General features: G+C 37.6%; 1 protein-coding gene and 1 non-coding gene across 5 annotated transcripts in view; both read right to left on the bottom strand.

Annotated features, from left to right (window-relative positions):
* kirrel1a (kirre like nephrin family adhesion molecule 1a) overlaps positions 1-18,937 on the bottom strand; it is a 36,631-nt gene extending 17,694 nt beyond the window's left edge. For all 4 annotated transcript variants that reach the window (XM_057332807.1, XM_057332823.1, XM_057332814.1 and 1 more), the window contains exons 1-7: positions 18,636-18,937; positions 4,460-4,609; positions 2,388-2,537; positions 1,329-1,486; positions 1,009-1,159; positions 388-493; positions 71-219 (exon numbers count right to left, since the gene is read on the bottom strand). In XM_057332807.1, the coding sequence (XP_057188790.1) occupies positions 71-219; positions 388-493; positions 1,009-1,159; positions 1,329-1,486; positions 2,388-2,537; positions 4,460-4,609; positions 18,636-18,684 (913 nt within the window). In that variant the 5' untranslated portion in view covers positions 18,685-18,937. The remainder of the gene's footprint in view (positions 1-70; positions 220-387; positions 494-1,008; positions 1,160-1,328; positions 1,487-2,387; positions 2,538-4,459; positions 4,610-18,635) is intronic.
* A 1,234-nt stretch (positions 18,938-20,171) lies between these two features.
* trnar-ucu (transfer RNA arginine (anticodon UCU)) lies at positions 20,172-20,245 on the bottom strand. Its single transcript has one exon. It is a non-coding gene; the product is annotated as a tRNA-Arg (tRNA).
* Positions 20,246-23,939: the final 3,694 nt, after the last annotated feature.

The following is a 23,939-nucleotide window of genomic DNA, read 5'->3' as shown; positions in this document are numbered from 1 at the left end:
TTTGCATTTTTTCTGATCAAATAATAAAACGGCTTTAATATAACTTTTTTTAAGCTTATACAGTACTTACAGTGGACATCAACCAGTATACTGACGTTGGTGCTGCCCACAGCGTTAAACACTTGGCAGGACACAGGCTCGGTGAAGAACGAGTGGTCAGCTTTAGTGACAAATACACTCTCTCTTGCACCCTGTATGACCACACCTCCCTTTGCCCACCTAGAAAGCCAAAAGCACAAAACAGACGTTCAGGATAAAATACATGGAGAAAGGCCTATGAAATACACATAGTGAGTAAGGGATACAAAATATCCCTGATAAAAATAACATTTAATTTTTCATTGCATACAGTTTCACAGCTGTTTCATCACATTTAGTAAGACATACTTGTAGCCCATAATAGGTGGGTTTGCTGTAGCTTGGCATGTGAAGGTCACTCTTTCTCCCTCTAGTACAGAGCGAGGCTCAATTGATAATGTCACCACTGGTGGGTCTGCAGAAAACATTCAGAGTACATAACAGATAGCAAAGCCACAAATAAAGCATAAAAATGCACATGCATGTTGCTGGCATATACATAGCTGCAGTTTTACAGTTTATTTGATCAATCTTAGCTTTAAACATGTGCCATCGCTAGAGAATGGTACAAAAGCAGCTGATTATCCTTTTTATTACCAAAATCAATAATATGTTTTTACTGTGACCCACATTTTGCCTGCAAGTCTAATACAGCATCGTATACGTATATATTATATAATATATTATTTTACATAATGTATGGTTTCTTTTAACAGCATTTTAAGTAAATCATCTCCTTCACTTTTTCTCTATTTTTGCACAGACTATAGTGTTGACTGCATTCAAGAAACTCAAATATGCAATCTTGTTATCATCATCTGATTCCGTACTAGCTAGCCTCTACTGAGTGACACTTATTTTTCATGTTCTATATGTAATGTTGTATTAATTATAGAAAATAAAAACAGCTTTTGAAATTTCTATACTCACGGTGTACGTTGAGGGTGATAGTGGCCCGTTTGCCCATGGGCACAGCCAGGTTAGTGGCCACACAGGTAAAGTTCTTCCCTGTGTCTGTGTCTATGGGAAGAATAGGTAGGAAGCTTCGTGTGGTCACTCGTTTCCTGTCTGGGAGCAGCTCCTAAAGAACGGGAATGTTAATAAAAAATGAGAGATTTTTTGTTGAAGGTGTGTTTTTCGCAGTGAAGGTCACTGAGAATCCGCTGGAATGAAATTGTTCTTTGCTGAAGAGTGGATTGTACTGAAAAGAAGCTAAAACGTTAACACATATCAGCTAGTCTGTATCTCACCGTGGTGCTGACGGCCCCGTCTATCGGCAGCCCGTCTTTCTGCCACTCTATGACAGAGGCGGGTTTGGCTCCACGGGACACACAGCTCATGTTGTAAGGGACCCCTGCTGTGAGGAGGACCTCTGGGAAGCCCTCAATCACTGGATCATCAGGAGGAACTACACACACAAACACGCAGAGTCCATGACAGTTAGCAAACAACTCAGACAAGGCCTTACACCAGAGGTAACCCATCTAAATCTAAATGTTTTAACATATCTTTAACATATCATTGCTTTCTCGAACATCATAGAAAACATAACATTATAAAAAACATAAACAGAAAAAAAACAATAGCAATAAAATATAACAAGCAAACAAATATACTTGACCATCTGAGCCATTTACAAGAATTCATGAGGCCTATTAGTTCACCCACAAAATCATTTACTCATGTCATTCCAAAGTTTCATGACTTCCTTAGAACACAAAATAAAAAAATGTGTTTTTTTGTGACATTACAATGAATGAGGTCTGCAGCTTTTAAGCTTCAAGAACTACTCAAAGTACTGTAAAATATCAGAAGTATGCTTATTCCAAGTCTTCTAAAGTCATATATAAGAGCAATTTAGATGAATCAGTCGTGACTACTTGTGAACATGTCAGGGCGAAATCAGTCAGATGTCAAGATTTGTTAGTGAGAAACTGCTTCTAAGCTGCTATATGTCTTCAGAATTTCAGGTAACACAAACTGATAAAATGTCTAACTTGAATGCCTTGAATGTCACTTTGCATAGAAGTTCCAAATCCATAAATATTAATATAACTTGGGCTACTTTTATCATACTTTTAATTTTACCTTTACGTTCTTAAACAAGCTAAAAAGATCCGGTCCCTGTTCATTGTAACTGCATGAAAAAGAGCTACCCATAAATCCCTCATTTGTTTTACTCAGAGGAAAAACAGTCATATGACATGACAGTGAGTAAATAACTTCCTCTTTGGGTGAACTGTTCCTTCAGCTACGCAGATTCTTTTTGGAACCCCCTACCTAAGCAAACACACATTCATAGTACTCACTAAGAACGGTAAGTTTGGCACGTCTGGAGCGCAGCGCTGCCTCCGTTGCCTGGCATTCATAGAGAGAGTCATCTGAGAGTTCTGCAGGGGAGATCTCCAAATTATACTGGCCAATATCCACCAGCCTTAACACACGATACCTCGGCCAGGCTGGAAGAAAAAACAAATACAGACTATTAGCTTTTTAACCATTTATCTAAGATAACCATTTATCTAAGTGAGGAGAGGAAAGAATAAGAGAAATTCTTAAATTAAACACAATGACATACTTATAAAGCATGCACAAAACTATACTTTTGCTTTTTTGAGATCAAATTTGCTATCAAAATTTAGTGCCGGGCTCGCACATAAGCTCTACTCTTTGCTATCATGTCTTTGTGGCAGCTTGTGCGATACTAACACCATGTCTACACCGGACGCTACACAACACACGCCTTGTTTTAATGGGATTGTCACGTCGCACTGCGCCACATCCAGTGTGGATAAAATAAAAAATTAAAATGGGTTTAACTTCTAAATAATGCGTTCTATTGTCTTTTGTCGCATCGCACCGCGCTGTGTCCGGTGTAGTCACAGAGTAACTCAAAATGTCAGTCAGCCCAATGGAAAGCATATTTACACTGTCTGAATCATTCCGTATCTCATATCTAGCTCACTGTTAAAGAAATAATAAACGTGACAAAATGGCTGATTTCAGCTCCTGTAAGGGGTGGGATGCTGCAGAATATAAAAAGAAAATGTGGACAGGCACTTTGATGAAAAGCTAAAATGCAGAATGATGTCATCAAAATTTTACTTTTTGCTTATAGACAAGATGTAAACACTGGTCCAGAAGCACTTGCAGTTTATTTAATATTTTTATTCTTATAACATAATAATACATAGACCAGCATTGGACCAGCATTGTTTATGTCTTCCGAAGTGGTCTATATCTTCTAAATGTGAATTTTGTCACAATAGCCAAGATGACATATTCATATTAAAAGACTTTTAAAAAATAGGATGCAATCTACATACTTAGCAAACATTGTAGCATGTTAAAGTTATATACGATACGAAACACTAACCCCATGTAATGATGACCTACTAAGGATGCTTGTCTAGCTAGAAACACACAACATAGTGTCCTAGTGATGTTTTCCATCACTGGGTGGCAGTAGAGTTTGTTCTGTGAGGCAGTATGATATATGTTAGCACTATGACATGGACATTTTCAGCTTCTGCTGCAAGAAAAATGACAAAAATTCTGCTGTGAATTACATCACACATCCTAAACCACACACACCCCTTTTCTCTTTCACTCATTTCTATCGCGCATGTTTGTGTGTGTGTGCGTGCGTGCGTGCGTGTGTGTGTGTGTGTGTGTGTGTGTGCGTGCGTGTGCGTGCGTGCGTGCGTGCGTGCGTGTGTGTGTGTGTGTGTGTGTGTGCGCGTGTGTGTGTGCGTGCGTGCGTGTGCGTGTGCATGTGCGTGTGTGCAGGACTTGTTCACATGCTTTTATATGAAAGCCACGGGGACAAACCAGTGAAGCATCAAAGTATAAATACAACTACACACTAAGTCAAAGTGAGAGAGAGAGAGTTAGAGAGAGAGACAACCAGGAGAAGGAAGAGAAATGTTTCTTATGCCATTTCACATTTTTATAACAGAATCTGGCAAATGTAGCAAATGTAGTTTATCAGGTCCAAATTTATCTATTTATAATGGCAGAGGTTAAAAATAACACATCCTGCCCTCACTGTTCTCATGATAGTCCACAAGGAATGAGAAATGATGAGCGAGCTAGTGGAGTAGAAAGCAAAAGAGCAAAAGAATCCTGTGCAACAGGAAAAAAGTTGCACAGAAACAGACAAACAAACAGACAGATCAAAGAATTAATACGGGTGTGCGGAGCAAAGAAAGAAAGAAAGAAAGAAAGAAAGAAAGAAAGAAAGAAAGAAAGAAAGAAAGAAAGAAAGAAAGAAAGAAAGAAAGAAAGAAAGAAAGAAAGAAAGAAAGAAAGAAAGAAAGAAAGAAAGAAAGAAAGAAAGAAAGAAAGAAAGAAAGAAAGAAAATTGTTTTATATCACTGACCCCGGAGGTCTTCTCCGATGCCTAAGGCCAGTCCATCCTTGGTCCACTGCACAATGCCCGAATAGTTGAAGACCACACAGGACAGGACCACCCTCTGGCCCAAAACCACCGACTGGTCTGCAGGCTCCTGAGAGAACCGTGCTGTAAGCACTGAAACAATGAATGGAATGATACAATGTTAAAATCGCATTAAAGTTTCATAGGTTCATTCATATTTTTGTTTTTAATGTATTTTGTAGGCAGTAACAAGGGATTGTATTACAGGAATGAATCAAACTATAAACAAGGAAGAATGAAAAGAAACAGACTTCAAATGATATTTCAGAGCGACAGCAGAGGGCACGATTTATCAAGCATGAACGACTATGATATGCGTATATTCCTCACACAAAGCTTTTGTGTGGCTTTAGAATATTTATATAGCACAAAGTTTCTGCTTTTTGGAGAAACTGTCTGCTAATGTTTGCTTGTCTGCAGCATGGACTTGCTAAACAAAGACAGTAAGCCCTACAGATTTAAAATGACATACGGGAGATAAAATGAATTTTTATTTTCTGATAAAATATCCCTTTACAGAACAATGAACCAATTTTACAGTTAGAAAAGTGATAGTAAATGTAAACAGCAGCTGTCACGGTTCATAAGCAAAACACTTTAACACTGATACACATCCATTGAGCATTTTCACTATCATGAGCTATTTTATATATTAGTCAATGAAATACTCTGAAAGAAGGAATTCATCCCATGATACCAAATTCCATATTTCTTCCTCTGCAAAACATCACATCCACCAGCATCACTCTCTTATTCTCTGACACACTGGAGGACATTTGATACTCCAGACAAGCATGAGTCTCCAGCTTGTACTGACTTACAATGAAAGCTTTCATTCAAAGTCTGGGTTGTGTATCTTTAATTGGACTGAAATCAAGAATGTTGTAAATTAAATAAAGGCAAATCTTATTTTCTCCACATTCTTCTTTTCTTTAGTCAATGCTTTCTTTCCTTCTTTCTTATGTGAGCAGCGAGGTCATTTGCTACCTCCATTGTTGTCCTTCTCTAGTCTTTCCTTTCTTGTCTCTTTTTTAACTGCTGCTTTTCATGGGATTCCATGTTAACACCATTATGTTTCTAGTTTGGGGCAAAATTAACAAGCAGAGTCATTGCTTGTGATATGTTTTGTCATTTTTGCACAATTACTTCCAGTTTTCTATTTCTTTTTTTATACATTTTTCTCTCCTCAGCCCTGCATGCCTTCTATTTCTGTGGTCTTCCTCTCTGGTTGGAGGGGGTTTGGAGACAGGCTGTCACATTCCATTTATCACATTAAATATCAGCCCTCTTGTTCTGTCTCTCTCTCTTCTCTCGTCCCTCCAGCATTCCTCTGTAGGTCCCCATCTCTTTTAGTTTCTTAACAACTGGCATATGCCTGCTTTCCACCCTTGAACCCTCCCCTTTTAAATGCAATATCTCTGATCACTTTGGGTGAAATTTAATGAACTCAAACAAGAGGAAACGTTCTCTAATGACCATGAAAAATATATATTCTGTAGGACAATGCACTAAATATGGAACTCTGATGCTGTATTTATTCTAAACTGTTTGTTGTATATGTTCTTTGCTTCTTTGAGAAATGTATTACTATTGTGGTAAAAAACCCACTTTAGCAAACATTGAAGTGTAAGGGCCATATCCCGGGACCTTCTTGAGACACTAGGTATGCACAGTAGGCTCCTGGATTTTTGCAAATATCTGATATGCCAATATTTTCCAATACATTTTTCATAAAAGGTCTCACAAATATACAAAAGGTTCTATGCTGTATGACAGCTAGCTTTCTGTGCTTTGAGTGTGCGTGCTCACATGTCAGAAGAACAGTGTGCGAGTAAAATTTTTGAAAGTTTAAACAGTCAGCAATTAAAAATGCATGCAAACAATGAATGTTTGTGATGACGAATAACTGAAATGAAAGATTTAAATATTTCGATATATAAAATATATCTTGTGGAGGAAATATTTATTTCTATGCTTTTGCAAACTTGTGCTTTACAAACTAATGTAAGAATATGTATTCATTACTTCTACTAAGACAGGTGTGAGATTGTTAGGGTCTTAGGAGTGTTCCACTGATTTATCTTTGAATGTAGCGGAAATGAGGCCTACGTGAGGTTTTGGTAGAGGTCAAAGAACAAACAGGCTTCTAGAATGAATGATATATTGTGTTATTGAGAAGGGAAGATGTGCACGGCCTTGGAGCTGTGGATAAGAATGAAACATAGCATGGGATGATGTAAAATGAGACAGATGATTGGTGGAGAAAGGAGTAGGGGGTATAAAGATGTTCCACTCTCTGCAGACTTATGATTGTCACTCTGTTTTGAGTTGTTCCTGTTTGCAAGCTATAAAATATCTTTAAAGACAAATCTTGGTTTCCACAACAATCTACATATAATATATTTACTATAGACATTTCAAAGGCAACAAAATAAACAAACATTATGTGGCCCAAACTTCCGGTAGATCTCCGCAAAGAATCAATAAATGTTGTAATTGAATTTAAAACAATATACAATAAAATATTAATAAAAATTAAATATGAATATAAATTAATATAAAGTAAATTGCTATATTACTAGCCAGAAGACCCGCCCATTAAACACCCTATCATCATAGTGGTAAAAAACATAGTTATTGTGGATGTTGCATAATAGGCCTTCATTCACTTGGCCTTCACTAAAATCCATGACCATGTCTATCCATTAACGGTATTACAGCACAGAGAAATAAAAAATTTGTCAATGCAGTCTACTTTACAGTTGGTTGCTAGTCAAAGCAGTATAATATTTATGATTTCATACTGCGAATGCTATTTGGTTGCATCCATCTTCTACCTAATTGACAACTAATTGTATAGTAGGCAGTATTGACGCTTTTATCATTTCCCTCTGATGTAAAACTGTTAATGGATAGACATTGTTGTTACTCAAGTCTGAGTCTTAAGTCTGAGCCTCATCATTTTGATTCTCTGTTCTCCCCTGCGTAAATTGTGCAATGACAAACAAATGCCTCTTGAACCTCTTTTAAAGCAAATGATAAACTGTACTAATCTAATATATTTATTAATTGGTATATTTGAAAACTGGTGTCACAACCATGGCCTTTGTTTTGTTTATTTCTGTTCTTGTAGCTCAATTGGTAAAACATTGCATTAGAAACACAAAGGCTATGGGTGGGGCTGTCAAAATGTCATATTTTCAGAGGTGTAAAGAGTACCTGAAAACCATACTTAAGTAAAAGTACAGATACCTTGCAGTGAAAATTACTCCATTACAAGTTACAAGTCACCAATTCCAAAACGACTTGAGTAAAAGTCTTTGAGTATCTGATTTTAACAGAACTTGAGTATTTTACTCATACTGAATGTAGGCTCAAAGCAGCACTAGTCCTCAACACTTAAGAGACATGTCAGTGGAAAAACTAGAAACAGTTGATTTGTGAGGTGAGCAATCGCATTTATTTTCTTAAATCATAATAAGACTGAACACCTCAAAATTGCAACAAATCATGGTCGACACCATAACCTACGTCATTACAAACACCCTAAGTCTCCTTTAAGCTCAAGTGCTCATAAGTAAACCAAAGTCCTTCAAAAAGGTCTCTTCAATATAACAGATAAATAAAATAATGTTAAGTAGAATTAAAAAGTCAAAGCCTTTTTGCACTGGACATGCTGGTTTGGGCCTCATCGCCAGCTGCAGTCATGTCCTCATTTCACATACACTGTTAGCCCTTACCTGCCATTTCTACAGTAATATATTGGCAACACTGTTGCCAGCTAGTTACTGTAGGTGTTTTACAGTAAACTACTGCAATGGCTGTTTGAAGATACATTATTAAAGAATCTATTAACGCACTTAAGTCACACAGTCTTAGATGAACAAGTGTAAATAGCAGATGAACACAATAAATCTGTCAAGATTTCACCAGAGGATAATTAAACACAAACATCAATAACATCTTCATATATTACAGACACCACTTTCACTTTATTTCTGTCATCTGTGTAAGATCTTATTGAGATTTAACTCTAGTTCATAGTGGTTCAATTATGTTTTAAGTCACCATTATGGCGATCAGTGTTTGCTTTGGTTGGACTCTTTGACTTTCTTGTAGCTTTAAAATGTACACTTATACAATAACACTGAAAGGGACTTTACAGGAACCGCAACTTTATGTTTGCTTAGTAACTGAAGATACATCTGAAAGAATTCAATCATTAAATAATAATAATATAGCATTTAAGATTTATTAAGATATGTTTGGTAAAGTGATTACATGTTATAATGGAAAGATCTCTGTCAGAAAATCTTTCTTTGCAATTGAGACACAGTTAGACACTTGACATACAAACCTCATCAATGGTGACAAACAATCATGAATGAGTTTTGTACTATGTACCCAGCATGCATTGCAGCATGAAGCTGTTCAGTTGATTGTCACCATTGTTGAGATTCATATGTGGATTGTTCATTTCTCTGTGTCCGACTCATTCTATAGGTTAATATTTTGTCTATATAGTGTGAGAGCACTTTTGAAAATTGAAATACTATACATTCTTTTTACTGGTTTACATCACTTCATGGCAATAGTCCCACCACATGGTCAAATTTTGAGCAAACATGTTTAGAGCACATTTAGGAAGAGTTAGTTTTAAAAACAAGAGCTTTTGTAGATGTGTGACCTACAGTAACTAGCTGGCAACAGTGTTGCCAATATATTACTGTAGAAATAGCGGGTAAGGGCTAACCATGTATAAACCGCCAGCGATTGACATCTACCTGATACTGCACTCATATTCATATAAAGAAGCCATGTTGACAAGTTTTTGTAAGTTAGGGCAAAATCCACAAGATTGTAGTACCTTCATTGCCCTGTAAATGGCAATATTAATTATAAGATAGGTGTCATGCAAAATGTAATGTGTAATTGCATTAGTCATTACAAATGTAGTGGAGTAAAGAGTACATATACTTGTTCAAAAATGTAGTTAAGTAGAGAGTAAAAGTTGCTAATATCTTTAATACTCAGTACAAATACAAAGTAGCCAAAAAGATACTTAAGTAAAGTAACTAAGTACATTTACTCCAATACTTTACACCACTGCATATTTTCAATACACGGTTATCATGGTCAAAAGAATCCACGGTAACGGTATTATTGCAATATTTATATACATGTTTTTGTAAAGAAATAAATGATGATAAGTGAAATTTATCTTTAAAATCCCGGTTAAGTGACATTAAAATATGTGTTCTGAGTTTGTCACATAACATAAAAGTGTGTTGTTAACCACCCAGCCAAATTTGAATGGAGAAAAAAACATCCAAGTAAATAAAATAAGTTATCAAAATCTTGGAAAAATTAGCAGGACTCTGCTCACCGCTGTTGGCCCTGAAGCCACGCCCACTCGTGTCTCTCAACCTGAGTCCCCAGTAGGCTTACAGTATGTGAAGAGTTTTATGGGAGGATTTGAATTCAAACACGCGCAAGTCAATGCGTGCAATATTCATCAATAGAAAATCACAGAAGCACGTTGCCTGATGCTAGGTGCTCTAGTGATAGGGGATTGGCCATGGATGCTCGGACGCTCCATTGCATCAGCCACCATTTTAGCCCCACCCAAACAAACAATCCTGAACAGAGAATTGGTGAAAAACGGTTTAACTCCACATTTCAGTACTACATACTTCTGAGTCTATGTAATGCGTTTCAGCAATACATTTCTAACATTTATAATGTGTTTAGAAACAATTCTCAGAATCCTCTTTAACAAGACATTAATTTTGTTTACTCTTGTGTTTTGCCTTTTTGTCATTTGGTCAATGAATCACACTCAAAGTGTATGGAGGCAGAGAAAGAGTTTGCAACCTTTGTTACTCTTAGAGCAAAGTTTTTAATGGGTGCTGAATATTTTATGATATAATAAGTCTGGATTTAACACAATACTAATAATCATGGTTTTTGTTATACCGATTATAATGTTGACACCAGTCAAGGGTTTAATTCAGGAATGCATATACAGACCTTTAATGCACATGTATGAAAAAGGTATTTGCCAAATGCATAAATGTAAATGTTATTTAGGTGAAAAATAATGCAGTAACATATACATTTATGCTATTTATAAATCAAAAACCTGGATGTTGCTTAGGAAACTTTCTTTTTCTTACATAATCCAAGATCCTCTTATTACTCAACAGCAGTAGTTTCCAGTATATTGTAGTATATCATACAATTCATTTGTACTGTAAAATTAATGATGGATGTTGTATAAATTACTGTATAATACATGCGCGTGAATGCTCATCCAAACACACAGGTAAACAGTGGCGGACTGGGAAGCAAATTCGGCCCTGGACATTTCGGCCAACATCGGCCCTCCACCAATTCTGTTGAGGGGGGGATGGGCTGTGATCACAGGGAGTGTTAGATGGCATCGGTCCTCTACCAAAGGGGGGGGGGGGTGGGGTGTTGTTGTATGTAACATGTGCATTGCATTACATGCATATGTGTCCGACTCGTCCGTTTATAATACATCTGCCAGAAGGACACTGGACGCGGTCGGTGGGACGGCCGTTCTGGACTTTGACAGAATGTCCTACTGGTCAGTCCGCCCCTGCAGGTAAATGCAGATACTGTACTGACCTCTGAGCAAACCTGCAATAATGAAATAATAAATCAACATCTTCAATGTTGACATACCATTTTTGCTGCGTATACCTTTGATTCTTAAATTAAACCATACAAATTCATTGTAAATAACTTTAGGTAAAAAGCATAAAATAATGTTTTTTCATTGTTGGAATCAAAGCATTGAACTTGTTTTTCCTGTGCTGTGCCAGTCAGTCAGGCAAACCAGTTGAAAGTCTTGTGGAATTCATTTGTGCTTTAGCCCAACAAAATATGAAAGTGAAGTGAAGTGAAAAGTGAAAGTGAAGTGAAAGTGACCTATTAGTCAGATATGGTGACCCATAGCCGAAATGTGACCTCTGCTTTTAACCCATCCAGAGAGTAGTGAACACACGCACAGCAAGTTGTGAACACAGGAACACCCGGAGCAGTGGCCAGCTATCACTGCAGTGCCCGTGGAGCAAGTAGGGGTAAGGTGCCTTGCTCAAGGGCACCTCAGTCGTTACCCGCCCTGAGAATCGAACCGGCAACCTTCTGGTCACGAGTCCGACTCACGACGAAAATATGCTTTGCTCTCGATACAAAAAGACTGTTTGACACTTTTTTATTTCACATTTATTTTGTAAATGGCCCTACGTTTAACAATTTCATAAAATCAATGGAATTTCCTCCTTTTACAAAGACAATACATTGTGTAAATGTGATGATGTCGTTTTAATATGAATTCTTGTATGCCTCACTATAGGAAATGGTCTAAATACTGGCTTATTATTTGTGACTCTAGTCAAACACATGGAAGCAGGAATTTATAGATGAGAGAGACAAAGAGGGAGAGAAACAGGGGATATGAGGACAGATACAAATACAGAGACATGGCTTGAGAGGAAGTAAAATAAATCTAATGAGGGAGGGGGGACTTGTATAGTGTTCATTATGTGGGTTATGCTGCAGTGACAAATTTAGAGTGTCCTGATTTTCTAAAGTCACTGATCCCTGGTTACCAGCAGTAGTCCGTGCCACACTGCCAACGTCCTGACCGCGCAAAGATGTGGTCACACACACAGTCTGACCACACTTACATACCACACTCGTGTCAAGAACACACCACTTGACCGACCTGGGAGAGCAGCCTCTCATCAAGGGTTGCCGAATAGCAAACTCAGTATACCAAAGGATATAAATTTGTGAGTTATAAAGTTGTGGGTACAACATGAAAATGTAAAACCAGATGATGTCATTTAAACGTGGTATGCTCCTTCATAAATAGAAATAAAAAATGGGTAAGACCCTCCCACCTCCTAATAACCATGGTGAACTCTGTGTATTACACATTCAAAGAAAGTTCTATTAAAGAAGTTAAGATTTTACAGCAACAAAAGGCTGTACTGAGCCTTACACTGTTTAAGTGTGTCATGGTTCTGCCCCATCTTGTCTTGCTTTTCTTGATCTTGTGGCAGAGCCATGACAGAACCTCTTGTTTTATGTGGAGAGAGACAGTTTTGGCCTTCCATATACCCCCTCTCTCCGGTGTGGCGTCTCTGTTCCCGCCCTGTCGTCTCGTTATTGCTTGTTAATTAGTTCATGTCCCGCACCTGTTCCTTCTTGATTTCGTCCCCTTTATATAGTCCTCATGTTTCATTGTCCTGTGCTGGTCCATTGTTGTGTTGTGTTTGTGTCATGTGGGTGAGTTACTGTCTTTTAGTTAGTATAGTTTAATGTCAAGTGTTATTAGTCCAGTCTAGTTAGTCCTTGTTCCTGTTTCCATGTTTTGTTATGTTATCCCCCCCGTGGGTGTTTGTTATGTTTATATTATTAAAGTCTTGTTTAACCCCTTACGTCCCTGTCTGCACTTGGGTCCTCTGTCTCTCACCTCACCCGAGAATCGTGACAAAGTGAGAGCTACACACTGAAGCTACAATATACTATTTATCTAACTGTACATTTCACTGTTATCTTGGAGGAATTCCTTTGCATCTGGAAAACAGCATTATAAAACTTACAATATCTTACTGATCTATTTTTTTCCTTTTTCTATAATTCAAATAAACATATAATGCTTATGTATAATAGTTCTTCAAGACCACATGAGTACATATTCTACAATACTGTGTACATGAGTACACAGTATGTCCATTTTTTTACATGGCAGCTCTAAATCCAAATAGATTCTCCTACGGTACGTAATATATACATAAAATACTTTTAAAATCATCACTGATTCGTTCACAAAAAGGGGTAGAACTGCTGTGAATGTATGCGACAAGAGACTCTTCAGTGACTTCATGCGCTCAGACAACAAAGGAGTATGTCTGGATAAGGAATACGTCACCTGCTTGCGGTCAAGGTGCCTGAAGAAGCGAACCGTAAGAGCTGACTTCACCTACGCTATTCACACTTAAACAAGGGACACACAAGCACTTTCATCCTTTCGATGCTATAATGATACTATTGCTTATTTCTTTTTAATACGTCGCTAGCCTGCTAATGCATTCTGTCACTGATAAATTACCATCACATTCATTGCTGCATATAAACCTGTCAAAATCATTATGTCCATCCTATTTTTAATTTATCCTATATCATAATTTCTCTCTCCACATCTTTTGTCATCCTTTGCTATCTGGGTCTCCACCAATCAGGCACTTTTACTGGCGCAATGTAAACATCACCATAGCAACAGCTGACCATGCAAAAAACTACAGTGAAAGTTTTTTTTGTTGTTGCTTATTTGCTCTGTGTGCATGGAAAACGTTTGTGTGCGTATATATGTAGTTTGCTTAAGTTTATTACATATTCTCATTCATAATATATTAATAAATAGATAATAAATGCCATGTGAGAATATAAATGGTAATGATAATGCTAAATGGTAAAAATACCTTAATGTACAGTACATGTTCTTTCTTAGTTAAGCCCTTTTACTAGGTAACACTGCAGAGACCATTGCTATGTTTTACACAGTTCTCTTCCCCCTGCCATTTTCACCATGTTTCGTCTTGTTTGTCTATTCCCGCAGTCATCATACTCTTAACTCACCGTTCCATTTCCATGTCCTCTCTCATTCTTTCCTCTTATTTCATCCCATTTTTCACACCTCTCTCTCTCTCTCTCTCTCTCTCTCTCTCTCTCTCTCTCTCTCACTCACTCTCTGTCCTTCCCTATACCCCTCTCTACCCCTTTTTCCTTGCTCATTGTCCCTCTATCTGCAGCCCACTGTTGCTATAGAAACTGTTCTATTTGAAATAGGAGGGAAGGAATATAAGTTCTCGCTGGTTCCTCCTCTTCCCCCATTTTGTTCCTCAGCCCATATGTTCACGAGTCTCTCACTGGTTTGTTGGTCTTCTGCAGCATTTTCATAGTTGATTTCAACGTTCTTTATTTGCGTAAAGCACTGTTGCAGCTATTGTTGCCATGGCTACTGTGGAAACATTTACATAATATTACATACAGCGACCATGGCAACCTTAAGGGTCATCAGTAGAGTGCTATGCAAATGCTTGGATGGACTGTCCACTTCAAATGGGCCGAGGCATGAGGTATTGGCTAATGCGGCACAGTCATCCTATCAATGCATTAAATATTTAGCTTTCCAAATAAATATCAAGAGGCTGGGAATGCCAGATGTGCTTTTTGTGTGTGGGTGTATGATTTTTGTGTGTCTGTCAAACACACATAATGTCAGATAAACTTGTTCCCAGATGCTGTGCCATTTATTTCATTCATCTAACGTACTCTGATACAAATGCATTCTTTGTTAAAGGGAAGAAAATAAGCAATGCTGGTAGGTATGTTGCTTGAGTATGAGTAACCAACCAAAAGTCATTATTATCTGATACACGCTCTTCATGTAGGTCTCATTAGCTTAATGTAGTCTGTATTGTGTTTAAAAGTATCAGTATTGGTTCAACAGCTGTTTAATAGTTTAACGGTTTAACACTTTGCTTTGTAACTTCAATGACTGACTTGTAATAATGCTTTTATTGTAGAATGCCATGCTCCCTGTTATTTGTTTTTATTTCAGGTAGGCTGATTGGCCGTTTCAGACGATCAGCCCTCCCCGATTGGAAAACTTCAGAGAATGAGAAATGACATCACCATCATCATCAACCACATTCCATTGCATTGGGGGAGGGGAGATGGTGGGACGGGTTTCTGAAAATTCCCCACACATGCACACACACACTCACACGCACACACATACTGAGAGGAGAATCTCATCAGTGTCTAAAGTACAGAGTGCCTCTTTATCATGTGCTCTTTTAATTCATGTGCTTCTCCATCTCTCTGTCTCCCTTGGTCTCTCTTTTTCATGCTTCTCCCTCGATCCTCGTTTCCCTCACTCGTTGTCTGAGCCCTCCCCCTCCTCCGACTACAGGAATGTAAGAAACTCATCTGGAACTTATTAGAGAGAAGAAAAGGGGAAAACGGACTGGGGGATGGAAAGAGGGAGCAGGGGAAAATGAGAAGACTTACAAAAGAATGAAAAGCAAAATGAGGGTCAGAACAAGGGGCCTTTCCACAGAACTATTTCTGGAAAGTAGGATGAGCAATGCAGGAGCGCAGACAAAAATTAAATAACACAGATACCAAAGACTAACACTGACAAAACACATTGTGAATGAATGACAGACTATTCATTTGAAGGGAAAACATGGCATGTTCAAAATTGTTTCATGGGCAGGGATGTGGGAGACCTTATGGGGAGACCTTATGGGAGGCGGGGGTTCAAAGATTCTTGTTTAAGTCAGGCCTTTGAACTTTTTCCCCCTATATTCATTGGAAGACAGACAAAAAGAGAGAGCGCAAAAGAGAGGGTGCGAGAGGCCTCGTTTATGAAAGCAGTCGGGCATGCGTAATAATGGTTTTCTCTCCCTCTGGCCTAGACCACTCAGTTCCCTCAGCCCCCCACCCCCATTAACAACAACAATAAAAAAATCTAAAATCTTTGTCCCTCACTTTCACCCACCTGCCTCCAGTTCTTACCTCCAGACACAAACATCTATACTCTCGACTACAATTACATCAGTAAATTGGAATACCATCAAAAAATGTATAAATATAAGCCCACATACCAATGAGTACCATGTTAAGTGGAGCTCTGCTATCAGACTGTGGTAAACTCTGGTAAATGGCAAACTTTGTAAGCTATCCTACAGTGTGACACTACGTATACCAAAGAAAATGAATTACTGGTTTCGATTTTTTTTAAACATATTATCAATTACACACATTACAAGTTGTAGAACGCATGTGGGGGGGGGGGGTGAATACTCAATTTCAGGGGTATTCCCCAACCTGCTCCTGGCCTGGATAGCAACATTCTTGAAGAGTTTAGTTCAAATCCTGCTTTAACACAACTCTGAAGACAATGTATAGAAAAATGCTGTGTTTTAAGCTTTTTTCTATACAATTTTTACCAGCTGTTTATTGCTCTCTCATATTGGTAAGAAATTGTAATACAATGGAAAACCTTGCTGACACTGCACATATGCATATGATGTTGTAGGATTCTTTAAAGAGAAAAAGGGACAAAGATAAATATAAAACCTCCTTAATGTCAATGCCCTACATGAACACAGCAATAATGCACAGTGATACTACAGTATAGTGATTGATAATACAAAACGTTGTAAGGGTTAATAATTACAGTACATTTAGTCAGAAGCAGAGTGAGTCATGGAACTACCTCAGGTTTTCATGCAAAATGTCTTTGGCTGCTTGGATTTAGTGGTCTTACATTAGTTTATCAAGCACTAAACTATCAAACCCTTTAGTCAGGGGGTTGATTTTTTCGAAAATACATGTACATTTAAAAAAAAGAAGAACATTGGTAATCAAACAACAGTGGCCCCATTGACTTTGTATGGACACAAAACCACGCAGACATTTCTCAAAATATCTTCTTTTGTGTTCAACAAAGTCATACAGGTTTTGAGCAACATGAGGGTGAATAAATGATGACAGAATTTTATTTTTTATTTTATCCCTTTGAAGCACCACACTTGGGTGCAATATGTGCATTGTTGTCATCACAGTCCCAATTGTCTCCATTAATTTCTGTAAAGGTCATTTTAGAAATGCACTTATCTGGCATAGCTAAGGGCATGAGGAAGAATGTAAAGGGCGTATTTACATGCCAAGTTATGTTCCTCCATGACCTGGGTTCTGTTTAGTAGCCCTATCTTATCAGTCTGTGAGCCCCTCACTGATACCTTAATTCATTTCACTTTAAGATTTAATAATTATAAATCGTTACAAACTACATCAGTGCATACTGTACAACTGCTCAGACAAAACCAATGCAGTCAAAACGTAATGTGTTCCGGGCATCATATTAGACATGTGCGTTGTTACCTGTAATGCACATTGTGCATTAGCAGCGATTTGAATGATACATCTTATTTTAAATAATTCAAAGGATGTCTTCATTGTTAATTTATCCAGTCATGAGTCATTGTTTATTAATTAGATACTAGTTTTAACATGGCATCATATTGAACACAGTCAGTCTAAATCGCATGGAGAAAAATCTGCCTCGAGTTTGTCGCATGCTGACGTTTAAAGCATCTGACTGGTTGACACATCAACCTGTTTTTACAAGGTAGGCTAGTAAATCAATAAATGTGAATGTTTCTTTTTTCCTGGACTGTAAATTACTACGCACACCGATTTACCACATTGTGGTAATGGTTACATCATCTGCTGTACCTTAAAAACACGCCCCTCACCTACGATGGAGTGGTCCATCCTTGCTCTCCCTTTCTGACTCACTCGCGCACACACACGTGAAGTGTGTCACGGCAGACAATAGAAAGGGTGTCCGCATAGGCGCGATCATGGTAAAAGATGCTGTAATCTAACAGGTAGAGCTGTCGCCTAGCAACTCGCTGGCTACATTGATGCATGGGCCCCTGAATTTGTACTACGCAAGGACATTAATTGGCACAAGTATTGTATGCATTTGAAACTGTCTATATAATGGCAATTTGTGATCATTCCATGTTTGCAGACGTACGCACAGGTTTAAATGCTGAAATGACCTGCAAAACCCACAGACAGGAAACACTGCGTTTCTTTCTGCGAGCGTCTGTGAAAGAAAAGCCTTCGCATGTGTGCGTGCGTGTGTGTCCTTTCTACCCTCAAACCTCTCTCCCAATTTGTATTTAGTCATATTGGGCTCGAAAGACCGCGCCGTTAACTTTGCGCGTTGAACGCAAAGGTCACTTTGCATCTTTCTGATCGTAGAGACATGAAAGCTATACAATCCACCTCTTCTCTCTCTCTCTCTCTCTCTCTCTCTCTCTCTCTCGCTCTCTCTCTCTCACACACACACACACACAGAGACAGAGACAGAGAGAGAGAGAGAGAGAGAGAGAGAGAGAGAGAGAGAGAGAGAGAGAGAGAGAGAGAGAGAGATAAATAAATAAAACTACTTTTAGCGAGAGTTTCAGCGGGACATTCATTAAATCCGCTAGTGTCTTACCTCTGTGAAAACTCAACGACAAACTCAGAAGCAGCAGCAGTCCCTGCATGGTTCAACCGAGCTCAAACCTCCGCATGGGGAGCGTCAAAAACCCCTCCAATAGTGGATTATAATCCTTCCATTAACGGGTGTGAAAATTCTCTCCTTTATAATCCCCCTTCGCTACTATTTTATCGCATTTCTAGTCGTTTTTTGTTCCCGTCTTTCCCGCTTTTGCCCTCCTCTCATGCGTCCACAGTAACGCTCCCGTTTCTTATTAGTGGCACATTCCTTGTACATCTCTCTCTCTCTCTCTCTCTCTCTCTCTCTCTCTCTCTCTCTCTCTCTCTCTATTTTGTGTCAGCAGCTGCTCCCCTCCCTTTCTGTTTCTTTACACCCAGCCCAGTTCGGTTGCCCTCCCTCTCTGGAAGTCCAGAGAGACAAACAGAATAGACCCCGCGGGTGCGAAACAATCCTTCATGCCTAACCTTCTCATTTGTGCGCATTGCCTCACATCTCGAGTATGTATGAGTCTTAATATAGGCCTAAATGAAAGAATTTTGAATAGTAAGAAATAGGTAGCTATGGGCACTGTATGTCAGGGTGGCGTAAACGGCGTAACAGTTAAAATTGTCAAGGATGCGACTGGAGTTTGACAATATTATATATCAGACCACTCGACTGGTAAACAAATCCCTGTGGTTGTCATTACTTCAGAATGATGGTCTCTGTGTGTGCTGTGCCATCTGGTGGAGAGTGTTTGAAAGATAGGGGACATTTGTATTAATTTTACATTGCATTGTTTTTTTCTAATAAGAACAGAAACTGTAATAACATGTAGTTAGGATTTTTGAAAAATTGCTGGGAGGTAGGATGACAAATTTGTCATCGATAACAAGCGGTAATGCAGTATCTTATTAAATCTCTATTCATGTTTTTAAAAAACATGTTTTAAAAGGCCCAAGAGCATTACTGTGCCCAGACAAAAGCAGCTATGTGTTCAGCTAAAATGGACCAGTGAATATGTACAGCAAACTGTAATTGGAAACCTATAAAAAATAGTTTATAATATTTTTAATGAATTGGATTTTTATTTGGATTGAAAATGGAGAACATTTTATGTAGATAAAATAGCCAACAACAAAAAATAATTTGGCAAATCTCTGTTTGGCAGACACAAAACTGTTCCAAAATTTAGAGTCACTTTGCTAAAATATTTCTTCTGAAAAGTGTATGCCTAAATTGTTGTAGATAAAAATAAAATGTTTTTCTTTTTAAAATGGTTGACCGAATATGACCAAGTGATTTTTCATAATTAATTCATAATTACATATGTTATTGCATAGTTTTAATAGCCTACCATAAAAAGATAAAGAAGTGACCCTTGTGAATTTTTGACCCTCAATTCTTTATTCTGCATGTAGGCCTATTTACACTATATCCACAATCTGTGGGTACAGTGTTACTCTAGTCTAAGCTATTAGACTCAAATCTTTCATGTACCATAAAACAGAACAATAAATAAATTAATATATATCTCATTCGAGAGCTGCACTGCATCTCTGCCGGGACTCGAACCCGGAGCCTCTGGATTAGAAGTCCAGCGCGCTATTCCATTGCGCCACAGAGACTGAGCCTAGAGAAATCGATCAGACCTGCTTTAGAGACACACTGCACAACGTATGCCTTCATCATCTAGTAGCATCAGGACCATACTGTGGGAATTTTTGTTTTCAGTGGGCGGCAAGCAGGGGGTGCTCAAAGCACACTACAGCTGTAGCGAGATACCAGTCGGTCCCTCAGACCCAACAAGTATGGAATTCCAAAAGTGACAATATTAAAAATAAATAAGTACAAAAAATAAATCCATGAAGAAATGTAAAAAAGCAAAAATAAATGAGTATTTATACTTTTATTTCCTTATTTATGGGTAATTATATATTTTTTCACGCTTATTTATTTTTTCATTTATTTATTTATACATTTATTTATTTCCACTTTTATTTATTTCCACATTTATTCATGTATATATGTATTTATTCCTACATTTATTTATTTTTACATTTATTTATTTTTATATTTATTTATTTATGTATTTCTTTATCTGTATGCTAATGAGTGGCGGCGTGTTTCACCTCAGACATTAGCAATCGATCTCAGAGCGGCGGTGCTGAAGCTTTGAGGCCACAGGGACACCTTGTGGTGTGACCAAATGAAACGAGGTTGACGAAGTTGCATAGAGAAGGCAATCTAGTCATTTAATATCACCCTAACTGTATGTAGATAGAGTTACCACACACAGCCTACATACTCTTTATTAGGGACATTGCCGTGAAACATTATTCGGTCGAGATTTCTAAAATGTCTTTGCACACATGAACAGAAACTGCACAACAACAGGTCTGCTATGAGACACTTGGAAGAGTACACTTGGACATGGAAGCGCGTGAAATTATCCACTAGTGATCACATTTATTGTAAATGCGCTGGATGAAGCTGATAAGAACTTGAGTTGTTTGTCGATGAGACTCGCACAAACCAGCTCAGAACGCCGAGAGAAACCAGCGCATTTCACTGAAGTCTACGCAAGCATTATGATCAATGCGTTTGAAACGCGTCTGCAAATACAGTTTACATTCGCGTTTCCTAACTTTGCAATGCATAACACGTGGCATTTCGAATGCTTAAATTATAACGCATATTTCCATAGGCGTAATTTGCGGGTGGACGGGTGGGTCATGTCCCCACCACTTTTTGCCAAAGTCAATTTTGTTGCTTTGTAAACAGATGCGATTTCTAACAACTCCGCCCATCAGTATCAGACTGGGATATACAAAGTGTAAGAAACGCACACAAACATCAATTTCTCCAGTGGCGTAGAGCGTAAAGCGTGTGTTACCTACTTCATGTCGTCGTGGATTCGGGACTGCTGTCCGCTGAACTTTTTCCCTGTCACATATCAGATTGTAAAGGTATTTATTTGTAATAAACGATGAAAATATTTGAAAATGGCTGTTCAAGTCATACATGTACCAAACATTTTGCGCTTAATTGCAATTTGATGCTATATATTCGTCCTTATTGCTCTCGACATGCCGTTGCTATCGTCTATTGCAAGATTAATTACATGTTGATACTTGATAGAAAACTCAAATAAATGGAAAAAGTCACAACTTTGTAGTTTCATGAGTTCAAAACAAAATTTAGAAAGTTTGTTGTATATTTGTAGCCTATCTGGCAATGCCCGTATAATAAGTGAAAATAAGATTTTTTTAAAGATATTATTTTCCATCTGTTTCCCCTGTATAACTTACTTGAATGTTTGTCCTTATTAGCAGGGGGTTCCCAAATGTCTCAATCCTTGACCCAGCAACAGGTAATCTGTGTCAAACACACATTTTTAACATGGGGAAAACACATTCGTTTCAGTAGTTTTTATTTTATCACAAATTAATACGTTTAATTACGTACGGCAACAGCCATCCTTACATATAATAAAGCACAACATGCTTTAAATGATCTATTAATGAAAACATGATATACTTTAAAAACAAATGGAAGCAGATCTGATATGTGGAAATTTAGAATAGTGAGTTTAGCTGATTCGTACGTTGGCGTATTGCTGCCACGTATTTTTCCACTCAATTATGTCGTTAAAACGAGATAATATGTCGTTTAAACGAAATAATTTTCTTGTGTAAACGTCTTACTGTATTTTTCCCGTTTTAACGAGATATTATATCATTTTAAACAACATATTTTTCTCACTGGTTTCATTAATAGACAATTCAAACGGAATTGCATGAATTCAGTAAATTAATTCAGTTTTTTGACGAGATGGTTCATTAACTGAACTGGTGCTATTAACTGAGCTATTAAACTGGAGTTTAATAAGATAAAACAATTAAAACTGTTCCTATATTTATTTAATGTGCGCGCTTGTCCAGCACGCGCGTTCTCTGTTCTGCAAAGAGCCACACTCTGGCATCATTAAAACATTAATGGTTATTTAACTTTTTTCTTTATACCTCACAGATGTGAGAGTAAACACATTTTCGATCGATTTGGCGCGTTTAAATGAACGGACCCTGATCTTTGCGAGTGTGACTGAAGAAGCTTTTGATAGTTGTATCTAAAAAACGGACATCCTGCTAAACTTGTGGTAAAACAAGAATGTAATATTAAGCTTAAAGATAATATTTATTAATCTTTGTCAATAAATATCTGCTTTGAATCCTCTACATTGAGTTGAAGTCTTTGGTTATTTATGTCATTTACTTCAGTAGCCTATCTGAATAAAGTGTCTGATGCTGATGTACAGTGCTGTGTTAAGTTTTATTAATCGTCATATTTTGTATAATACATATTTAACTAGAAAATTATTTAAATTATGCATAAAATTGAATCTTTAATGCACAGATTAAATCACAAATTAATGTAATCCTCCATGCGAGGGACGATGCATTTAAATACAATTATAAAAACGATTTTAACTGTTTGGTTGTTGGGATGTACTTGTCACGTCCCATAAACGTTATTTGGTACGTCGTGGCAACGAATATGGTCCGGTCGTCACTGTGGTAGCTGAGCGGACCCATTGGAAGTGGCATTATTCCTTGTTGATGGACTAGACCGTTATGGGAAGCTTTGTGGATATAAACTACTACATCTGAAATGTATTCAGGCAGGATTTGTTGTCAGTCATACATTTATTAAATATTCTGTATCCGTAAGCACAACTCAGAAGAGAAATCGCTCTCTTGATTTTGGCTACACTGTAAAAAAGAAATCCCGTAAAAAAACGGATAAAGTAGTTGCAGAAAATTACCAGTACATTTTCCTTTATTTTATGGACATTTCCGTTAATGCTAAAATGCAATTTAATGCAGTGCAAAATGTAAAATACAGGTAAAACAACTGTAAAAATGAATACAGAAAATTCCTTCATATTAATACAGTATATTGTGCCCTATTTTTACGGATTTTTTTAGTGTACCGTACAGCGGGCCGTGTTTCAAAAACTTGACATTTTACCTATGTCCAGCTAGAAAACATGTCACTTTCACGTAATAGATTAATGTGTAATTATTATGAGACGTCATATTATCCCTTTACTACGGTGGAGTATTGCTGCCACTTACATTTTATTTTTTCCACTCAAATATGTCGTTAAAACGAAATAATATTTCGTTTAAACGACATATCTTGTTTTAACGAAATAACTGAGTGGAAAAATACGTGGCAGCAATACGCCACCGTACGAATCCGCTAAACTCACTATTCTAAATTTCCACATATCAGATCTGCTTCCATTTGTTTTAAAAC

This window comes from Triplophysa rosa, linkage group LG1 (genome assembly GCF_024868665.1).
Source record: "Triplophysa rosa linkage group LG1, Trosa_1v2, whole genome shotgun sequence".
Classification (NCBI taxonomy): domain Eukaryota; kingdom Metazoa; phylum Chordata; class Actinopteri; order Cypriniformes; family Nemacheilidae; genus Triplophysa; species Triplophysa rosa.
Note: the sequence above shows the minus strand (reverse complement) of the source record. Positions and strands in the feature narration are given on the sequence as shown.